The sequence below is a fragment of the Crinia signifera genome, chromosome 2, assembly GCF_055691185.1.
Source record: "Crinia signifera chromosome 2, ASM5569118v1, whole genome shotgun sequence".
Classification (NCBI taxonomy): Eukaryota; Metazoa; Chordata; class Amphibia; order Anura; family Myobatrachidae; genus Crinia; species Crinia signifera.
This window is the reverse complement of record NC_139218.1, coordinates 201,097,526-201,108,505: the sequence shown is the minus strand read 5'-3', so window position 1 is coordinate 201,108,505 and position 10,980 is coordinate 201,097,526. Positions and strand designations below refer to the sequence as shown.

General features: G+C 42.7%; 1 protein-coding gene across 4 annotated transcripts in view; it reads right to left on the bottom strand.

The window, feature by feature from the left end:
* Nucleotides 1-747: 747 nt before the first annotated feature.
* The window catches only part of AIRIM (AFG2 interacting ribosome maturation factor), a 21,118-nt gene continuing 10,885 nt past the window's right edge, over nt 748-10,980 (bottom strand). For all 4 annotated transcript variants that reach the window (XM_083173558.1, XM_083173559.1, XM_083173560.1 and 1 more), the window contains exons 3-5: nt 7,535-7,714; nt 4,670-4,791; nt 748-1,186 (exon numbers count right to left, since the gene is read on the bottom strand). In XM_083173558.1, coding sequence (XP_083029684.1) covers nt 1,146-1,186; nt 4,670-4,791; nt 7,535-7,714 — 343 coding nt within the window. In that variant the 3' untranslated portion in view covers nt 748-1,145. The remainder of the gene's footprint in view (nt 1,187-4,669; nt 4,792-7,534; nt 7,715-10,980) is intronic.

Below are 10,980 nucleotides of genomic sequence, written 5' to 3'. Positions count from 1 at the left end.
AGCACAGCAGTGAACTGGTGCCTAAAGTCCACGCCAGTGCTGTGAGCTGTGTCCTGGGTCCACAGCAATAGACAGTGCTTGAAAATGCTCTAAGGAGAGAGCACTTACCCTAACTGATATCCGGCCACGCTGTCATGAAAGTGCGGTGCTAGTCACTGGGCTCTCTTCCGTCCACTCAGACTGGTATAGCCGAAGCTGTCAGGAGGTGATGGACGCCAGCGGGGGATGAAAGAGCGGTAGTGCTGGAGTCACTCTGTCTACCAGCGCTACTCGCTCAGTGTAAAAAAAAAAAAAAAGCTTGGGATTGCCTGAGACAATCCCTGGAGAAATCACAGGTGCACCTGCTTCCTGCAGGGACCAACAAAAAACGGAGTTTCCTATGGAGAGAGAGAGAGAGAGAGAGAGAGAGAGAGAGAGAGAGAGACAGAGAGACAGAGAGAGAGAGAGACAGAGAGACAGAGAGAGAGAGAGATTTTCCCTTGATATGCCTAATACATACCCCAATGTAATCATTCTGACAGTGTTCACTTTTTACCGGTTGACCTTTTAAAACATTATAGTGTCGACCTTTTGACTACAGCCCATCAGCGAGATACAACTTTACATAACCGTCCCTTCTACAATACTCTAAACATTACCCTGCAACATCCAGGACCAACAGTAGAAAGCATAGTTTTCTGTAACCATTACTATAGGACACAATACTTTATGTAAAACACTACACATTTTATTTTATACAAAAAAGCATTTTATTATTAAGACAAAATCTTACATTAGAAAATAATTAGAAAAAATATTGTTCCAGACACATTTTTAAATAAGTGCAAATGGATTTTGAAGCTTGTGATTGGAAATTGAAGATATGGTTAATGGTATCAAAGTATCATTGTCTTCAAAGTGATGAAAATAAAACATTCATACATTTTATTTGATCAGATCAGAAATCTTCTGATAATAATCTCCAAAAAGAAGAAAACACGTTGTCTTTAAAATCTGTATTGAATTGGCACACAGCATCTGTGACCACTGTATTCCTTTGCTGTACTTTGCCAGTTATAGAAAATAAGTGACACTGCTCCAGTAAAAAGGAGTTTGAAAAAAAAAAAGTCTGCAACTGCCCGATCCAAGAAAGGAAGTGTACTGTATCAAGCAGCTTCACGAAAAAATGATACATTTAGCAATGTATCTGTAAATGAAAACAGAATAGTCAACATTTAGCCAGTAAACATAAAAAAAAATGGTTAATACAAATAGTAAGGAAAAATGAATCTTCTAGGATGTTATTATTCTAATTTTAATTGGTCTAACTCAGTGGTCGCCAACCCGTCGCTCGCGAGCTACCGGTAGCTCGCGGCAAAGATCCGGGCGGCTCGACCACTCTGCCGCCGCCCGCCCCTCCATTATCCGCTGCTTCCCTTTTCCCTGAGGGGAGGAGAGCGCTTTGCGCATCTCTCCTACTCCACACTGTGCATTCCTGTGATTGGGCCATCCGCCAATCAGAGCTCGTGGGCCGACAGCCAATCAGGAGCCTGAGAAGGGAAGCAGCGGTGCAGACCCTGGACACAGCCCAAAAAAGGTTGGAGACCACTGGTCTAACATATCACACGGCTAAGATTTTCAATAACTCATTATTGGATTGTCAAAAAGTGGTGTGCTAGAGTATTCAATTTTTATACCCCTTTCACACCGCACAAATAACCCCGGGTCGACCCAGGGTTTTGCCAGGTCAACCCGGGTCTCTGTGCTGTGTGAAAGCACCATTTTCAAAAACCCAAGTACAGTAACCCGGCATTCTGACCCGGGTTAAAAAAAGGGTTTTACCCGGGTCGGAGACGGGTTGCTGGGCAGTCTGAAAGGGTAAACTGAGTCGAGCGACCCAGGTCCTGTTCACTGCCTCCTCCCCAGCCTGACGTGGCCACCGCTCCGCTCCCAGAATTACGTCAGTGACCCGCCAATAAGCTGGATTGCTGAAAGCCACAGCCAGCGCAAATGCCGGGTCGCCCCCAGGACGGACCCGTGTCCAAATCTTGGGTGCAACACGGCATCTTCAATCTAAAAGGGGTATTAGGGTCTCACAGGTGATTGTAAAATGTGCAGAATTACTGTTTAAATAAAGAAAAATAAGATGGAATGCATATATAGTGTATTTCTACCCATGTGTGGAGCAGAACACATTTCAAGATGTTTAAGGCTCTGTATTGACAGCATATGCACAAAGTTTTTGCCAGCCATATGTTACGTGCAATTACAAACAAGTATTAACCATATGTTTTGCTGGCAGTATATTCGCTATCGATAAAAAGGAAAAGCTCAAATATAGCAGAAACAAATAAGAAGTCTTGGTAAAGCCATGTTGTTCTGTAGGTGGGGCTGGTGTAAAATGTGCAAAGAGATTTAAGGGTAAATTTACTAAAAAAGTGAAAAGTAGAGACCAATAGCAACCAAGCAGGTTCTAGATACATATAGATAAGGCTGAATAAAGACTTGCGTCCATCAAGTTCAACCTACTGTAGGTTTTAATAGCTTTTCCCTTGTGTGTGTGTGTGTATGTGTGTATATATATATACATATATATACATACAGGTTGAGTATCCCGTATCCGAGTATCCGTTATCCAAATTACTCCGAAAACCATACATTCCAGAAAGTGAAAAAAAAATATTTTTTTTTTGCTAAAAACCCACTGGGGACATTTGTAACAGCCCTACTGGTGATATGATATGTAACTGGCACTATATATGTGCAAGACAATGATTGCTTGGCATTCTAATTCAATATCTGAGATAGTACACAAATTTTGTTTCATGTTTTGAAACCTTGTTTTTTGAACAAATAAAATATATTTGTGTGTATTTTATGTGGTAATAAAATATATTTGTGTGTATTTTATGTGTTTATACAGCATACATGCAAGATACTTCAAAATACATCATTGAAATATTAAAATATTCCAAAATACGGAATAATCCGTTATCCAAAATTCTCCTGGTCCCGAGCATTTTGGATACGGGATACTCAACCTGTATATATATATATATATATATATATATATATATATATATATATATATATATATATATATATATATATATATATATATATATATATATATATATATATATATATATATATATATATATATATATATATGTTATTCTACTTATTTCTCTATTGCATTCTCTAGAAAATTATAGACATAACCTCACTGGTTGCTATGGGCAACAGCACTATGTTACACTTGTAGAAGCTTTAGTAAATTAACCCCTTAGGGTTAAATTTACTAAAATGGGGGTTCTATTTCAGATGGGATGTTTCTATGGGAACAATTTAGAATCTACTTTTTATTTATTTAGCACCTTCTCGAACAGTGGTTCTCAACCTCAGGACCCCCCCAACAGTTCAAAATTTCGAGGTCACCCTGCAAGTGCACAGGTGCACTCATTATTCACTGACATTTTAAAAAGATCCACAGGTGGAGTTAATTATTTCACTTGTGATTCTGTGAGGAGACCTGGAAAACGTGAACTGTTGGGGGTCATAAGGACCGAAGTTGGAATCGGATTAGTTACCCATAGCAACATATTATCTTCAATAGAACTGCCATCTCCATATATAAACTCCTTAGAGAGAGTGTTGCATGTTCAATGCTAATTAATTAAAAATAAAGCCGTCCTGCATATGTGGGCTACATGCAAAAGCAGACAGTGTTTACTTTGCATGCAAAATAAATAAATGTATTTGCTCCCCTTGTACTACAACATGGTTTATTCCAGATAAATATACATGCTTGCTTTGTTGCCAACTTCGAACATGATTCAAAGTTGATCGCAAGAGCAAACTCTTTCTCAAATGGGCAAAACCCTATTTTACTGCAGGTGGGACAGATATGCAGAGAGAGTTAAGGTACACATAGCACTAGGGCAATATACATGAAATTTATCACCGCAATCGCATCGAAGTCCCACGTGCTACACGTAGTATTTGTCGCATCGCAGACAGGCAGGCAGGGCTGGGATCGGATATGATACATCATATGCAAAAAACAGCTGCATACGGTGTATTGTATTATTACTATAATTTTATTTATAAGGCGCCACAAGTGTTTCAAAGGAACAGTACAGGGAGACAAAGTTAACATTACACATACAGAGGTCAATACACATTACAGCTTAAATGTAAGTAGTGAGGACTTGATCAATGTACCACTAGGGGCTGGTGGTTAAAGATGGACAAAGATAAAACACTGAGTGTTTGAATATGGGAGAGCTGTGAGTGAAATGTGAAGAAAAGAGGGCAAAGAGGACAGGATGGAAGAGGGTCCTGCGCTGAAGAGCTTACAATCTAGTAATGTGGATCTGCTACCCGGGAAGCTGCCAAGTGGTTCAAGGGTGAATGCGTGTGTATGGCCAGCTTTAGATTTAAGTGGCGTGTGTTCAAATGGAAATGTAAATTGCAGTGTAAAAATAAAGCAGCCAGTATTTACTCTGCAGTGAAACAAAATACTCACCCAAATCTAACTCTCTGCACATGTTACATCTGCCCTACCTGCAGTGCAGCATGGTTTTGCCCATAGTGCTAACCCTGCATCAGATCCAGCATTGTAATCTCTAGCAATTTCAAAAAATTAAACTGCTGAGTGCAAAAAACTTTTTGGTTGTTTGTTTGCTACCTTGTACAAACTGTTGCTTAGTCGATGATTTCTCTTCCAACTTTCCCCAAGAATGAGGTAAACTCATCATTTCTGTTAAAGGATCATTGTGCAACTGCAGAAGGAGCCTCCGCTGCAAGTATCTAACTTTAGGCTCAGGAAATTGTTTTTAAAGTACGAAAGTTTCACTTATCAAATTTTAAACATGCATCATATATACCAACAAAAACATAGCTACCAGGGAAACGGATGTCTAGCTATCAAATACTTTTCTATTTTTATTTATTTATTACTTATTAAGTTTCTTATATAGCGCACACATGTTCCACAGCGCTTTACAGAGAATATTTGAACATTCACATCAGTTCCTTCCCCATTCTACATTCCCTACCACATGTACACTCACACATAGACATTCTAGGGTTAATTTGTTGGTAGCCAATTAGCCTACCAGTATATTTTTGGATTGTGGGAGGAAACCGGAGAACCCGGAGGAAACCCACAAAAGCACGGAAGAATATACAAACTCCTCACAGTTAGAGCCATGGTGGGAATAGAACCCATGACCTCAGCGCTGTAAGGCAGTAATGCTAACCATTACACCATTCGTACTGCCCCATTATTATTATTATTATTAGAGATGTTCGGGTTCGGTTTTACTCGGTTCTCAAATCGGGATCGTGTTGGCTATCGGTTGTCACATGTTTTGCATAGCTAATATGATCTGGATTTGGATCCGAGTAAAACCGTACTCACACATTTCTAATAGTTATACACAAAATAATGAAGGGTAATGGTACTTCTGTACTTTCACGGCGCCACTAGAAATCGCGGGCATCGCAGCCATTGAATGCACTAAAAATCGGGTGCGACGCGATGCCCGCGATTTCCCATAGGGACCAATGTTAAATTTCTCAATTAACCGATTTTACTGTTCAATGCCTCAATTGACACGATTTTTCCATAGGAAACAATGTTAAATGTCCCACAGAGGCCAAATAGCCACCCTGAAGTGTGAAATGGCCCCCACAATTGTTAACGCCACCCCACGATCAACGTGAACCCGAAGCGTGGCGAGCGCAGCGAGCCCGCGAGGGGCGGCGGTACGCGTCCTATGACCTTTTCATACCCCCACTATCCACGTCGGCGTGGAGTTGAGAATAGAATAGTGTGGCGAGCGCAGCGAGCCACCGAGCCCGAAGCGTGGCGAGCCCCGCGAGGGGACGCGGATACCTTCACAGGTAAACGCGTCCCTTCGCGGGCTTCACAGGTATCCTCGTCCGCTCGCCACGCTTCGGGCTCGGTGGCTCGCTGCGCTCGCCACACTATTCTATTCTCAACTCCACGCCGACGTGGATAGTGGGGGTATGAAAAGGTCGTAGGACGCGTACCGCCGCCGCTCGCCACGCTTCGGGTTCACGTTGATCGTGGGGTGGCGTTAACAATTGTGGGGGCCATTTCACACTTCAGGGTGTCTATTTGGCCTCTGTGGGCCATTTAACATTGATTCCTATGGAAAAATCGTGTCAATTGAGGCATTGAACAGAAAAATTGAGTGTCAATTGAGAAATTTAACATTGGTCCCTATGGGAAATCGCGGGCATCGCGTCGCACCCGATTTTTTAGTGCATTCAATGCCCGCGATGACCGCGATATCCTATCTTTCCTAATCTAGTGGCACCGTGAAAGTAAAGAAGTACCAGGGTAATTTACCCAAAATATTAAAAAGACCAATAGACCTTTAAAATCAGTGGAAAAAACACTGCAATCTAGAAATTGTCAGCTTGACAAACAAACCAAGGCCCTTATTCAGATCTTATTGCAGCACAAATGTGTTCTCAAAATGGTGCAAAACCATGTGGTTTTGCCCATTTTGAGAAACAATTCGTACTGTGATCAGATCTTAATAAGGGCCCAAATGTACCATACATGTGTACTGTGCTGCACTGTAAATATTTTGCCGTTTGGCATGGGTTGACATACTGGAGTGCCACTCCAGAAAGTAATAACCGAACTGGCTTTTGGGAGACTTTTGACAGACAAAGGTGATTTATTCGTAAGAAACATTTACCCTGCGACTCCCTAAACATGCTGTAATAAATAAGAGCACAGGAAGTGTGTCATCATCTCAAATCCAACTAGCCAAATTGCTAGACAACTTGAGTTGGAATAAAATAGGGAAATAGTGAGCATGGGATCCCTGCTAAAGTGTAGAGCAGCAACCTAGACAGACTGGGATGACTATCTAGGGGTAAATTTACTAAGATTGGAGTTGTATTGAGATGGGATGTTGTGATTCTACTTCTCATTTATTTAGCACCTTCTAGAATATAATAGACAGAATGTAATTGGTTGCTGTGGGCAACATCCCATCTTCAACAGAACTCCCATTTCAGTAAATTTACCCCCCAGTACTACTAAGTTGTGGGTATAACAACATCAAACCGCATAATGTCCACTGATTAGTGTCAGTGAACTGAATTAACCTGGACAAGCCTTTAATGCTCAGCCAATTACAAATATTTTTCTATATACAAGTCAATGACATTGGTTTACATGGAAAGCAGCATGTGAACAATTAACAATTTATTATTAAGATATTAATAAAAGTGACTAAGGGAATGTTATTTCAATTATGAAAGTAATGAATATCAATATTTTATTGACATAATAATATCAGTGCAAGGTTGGTGTAACCACAAGCCCCAATAGATCACACATCTATTTAACAATAACCAAGGGTACCGGCAAAAGCTTTGGCGGCCCTGTACGAGTCACATGCATCTGTCTAATAGGGTAGCAGTATGGATAGCCAAATTCTGCTACCTCCAGGAGCTATATCAGAAGCTGGCAACTTCAATAGCTAGTCTACTTTATAAAGGATACTGGTTTCTGTAATATTTTTCTATGTCTTGCAACCACTCCAACATGTCAGCTACAGAAGGACTGAAAGAAGAGCGCTGAAGAGTGGCCTCAAGACTTAATATCTCTGCATTCACTTCATAAATATTGTAGACGGAACCCACCTTCTGACTCACAGAGTCCCTCACTTTTTGGAGTGTGCACCTGCAATGATAAAGGAAGAATAGATTTAACATATTAGGTAGACTTGCTGATCCTGCAACTTAAAGCCTATTACATTTCCCCTGTCGGCTTATTCGTCATGGATAGTCCGGTTCATGTAGAATACTATACCTGTGAACTGGATTTCTTACCCACACCATAAATAAGAACCCTCCTTAACTAGAAGCCAATCTAAAGCGACATGTTTTGTACAAAGTCCCAAGAATAAAAATAAATGCAGCATGGAGTTGCCCCCATGGCTCCAGATGAGAGAAAAAGGGATTTTTGTAAGAACTTACCGTTCGAATCCCTTTCTCTGATATGGTCCTGGTGACACAGCTCAACACTGGGATGTAGGAGGGTCCGAAGGAGCCAGGCACCTATCCTAAAGTTTTAGAGGGTAGGCTCCTCCCCTACTGCATCCCTGGACTCTTCAGTTCAATCTTTCAAAGCCACTGGAATACATTAACTCAGTACAAACGCCTGCACATATTATATGCACATTTTATAACAGAAAACTGTTAACTTTTAACCATTTTAACATGAACATCATGAAACTTCTGGCATACTTACTGAGCGTAAGGGAGGAATCGCTGTGTCACCAGGACCATATCAGAGAAAGGGATTCGAACGTTAAGTCCTTACAAAAATCCCTTTTTCTCTTTCAATGGTCCTGGTGACACAGCTCAACACTGGGACGTTCCAGAGCCGGTCCTTTGGGAGGGTACGCTCAGGTCTGCAGCTCTCAGCACTGCTCGCCCGAATGATGCGTCCTCCGACGCGAACTCATGGAATCTATAGAATTTGGCAAATGTGTGAACAGATGACCAAGTGGCAGCTCTGCAAACCTGCTCAGCTGTGGCCCCATGTCGAACCGCCCAAGAGGTGGCAACTGACCTGGTGGTATGCGCATTTATTTTGGCCGGTACTGGTCTACCCACTTTGGTGTATGCAAAGGCTATCACAGACCGCAACCACCTAGCAATAGTCTGCTTAGATGCAGGCCAAGGTACGTCATACAATACCAACAATGTGTCAGTCTTCCTTACACTCTTCACTCTGTCCACATATATGCGTAAGGCACGCACAACATCCAAAGTTCTCAACTTGTCCCTTTTCTTAGAACCCTCTGGGGGTTGAAACACAGGTAGAACTATCTCCTGATTTAAATGGAAGGTAGATACCACCTTCGGTAAAAACTGAGGCACTGTTCTTAAAACAGCCCTGTCATCATGAAAAATTAAGAAGGGAGATTTACATGACAAAGCTCCCAATTCTGAAACTCTTTTAGCAGATGCTACTGCTAACAAAAACACTAGCTTCCACGTGAGAAACTTAAAGTCAGCCGACCTTAAAGGTTCAAAAGGTGCCTTTTGAAGGCATTCCAAAACCAGTGATAGATCCCAAGGTGCTACTGGTTGCTTGTATGGAGGTTTCAACCTGGATACTCCTTGTAAAAAGGTTTGAATTTCCGGCAAAATGGCTATCTTTTTCTGGAAATAGATGGACAAGGCCGAAATCTGCACCTTCAGTGACTGAAGGCTTAGACCCGATGAAAAACCATCTTGTAAGAATTCCATCATTCTTGATAGCTTAAAATGAGATGTATGAGCCTTTCTTCTCTCACACCATCGAATGTAAGTCTTCCAGACTCTATAATAATTTGCCGAAGATACAGCTTTTCTGGCTTTTATCATCGTCTGTACTACTGCCTCAGAAAACCCTTTTCTTTTCAAAATGGTGGTTTCAATAGCCAGGCCGTCAAAATCAATCGATCTGAATCCAGGTGATTGAATGGGCCTTGTCTTAGAAGGTCTGGTCTCCGAGGTAGACGCCATGAGTCCACAGACAACCTCTGAAGCCTCGAGTACCAGGACCTCCTTGGCCAATCTGGGGCCACTAAGATCACTGGAACCTTCTGCCCCTGTATTTTCTTCAGAAGTCTCGGTAACATTGGTACTGGTGGGAATGCATAAAGGAGATCTCCCTGCCAGTGAATAGTCATGGCATCCACTGCCTCCGCTAGTGGATCCCTTGTTCTGGCATAGAACCTGGGCACTTGACGGTTGACCCTGGATGCCATCAGGTCCACATCCGGAGTTCCCCACACCGAAGTGATTTGGTGAAACACCTGAGGGTGTAAGCTCCATTCCCCTTCCTTGAGCTCCTCCCTGCTCAGGAAGTCGGCTTCTATATTCTCTATTCCTGGAATGAATATAGCCGATACAGCTGGAACATTCTGTTCCGCCCATAGGAAGATTCTGGCCACCTCCCACATGGCCAATCTGCTGCGTGTACCTCCCTGGTGATTCAGATACGCCACAGCTGTGGCATTGTCGGTCTGAATCCTCAAAGGGAGGTTCTGTAACCTGTCTCCCGCCAAGGAAATCACTTTTCAGACAGCTCTCAGCTCCAAGATGTTGATTGGTAACGCTGATTCCTCTGCCGTCCACAGGCCCTGAAGCCTGAGATCCAGGACTATTGCCCCCCAGCCCCTGAGACTGGCGTCGATAGTTACTATCAACCAGTCCCAGGTCTGTAATGACCGACCCCACTGAAGGGAATCTACTTCTGTCCACCATTTCAAGGATTCTCGGGTGTCCGAAGACAGCACTATCATCTCGGATTTCATGGTCAAAGTGTTTCCTGACCAGGCTGACAAAATGTTCCATTGGAACCTCCGAGAGTGGAACCTGGCAAATTGAAGCGTCTCGAATGACGCCACCATCTTCCCCAGGAGCTTGAGGCACCTCCATACTGAAATGCTCTGAGCCCTGAAAATCTCCTGGACTAGGGTGACCAGATCCCTGGCCTTTACCTCCGGGAGGAATACCCGATGAAGATGGGTGTCCAGTATGACTCCCAAGAATTGGAGCCTTTGTGACGGTACCAACTGAGATTTTTGCAAATTTAAAATCCAGCCGTGAGCCTGCAAAAAACTGATGGCCTCTGCCAAGTGACTCTGCAGCATGGCTGCTGACTCTGCTTTGAACAGGAGATCGTCCAAATAGGGTATTACTGTGATTCCCCTGAGCCTCAGCACCGCCGCCATTACTGACATTATCTTTGTGAATACCCTTGGCGCGGTTGCTAGCCCAAAGGGTAACGCCCGGAATTGTAAATGCAGGTCTCCTATGGCAAACCTCAACAAGGTCTGATGCTCCGGGTGTATAGGAACGTGCAAATATGCGTCCTGGACATCCATGGACGCCAAAAATTCTCCCTGGTCCAGACTCAGGAGTACTGACCGTAGGGACTCCATTTTGAAA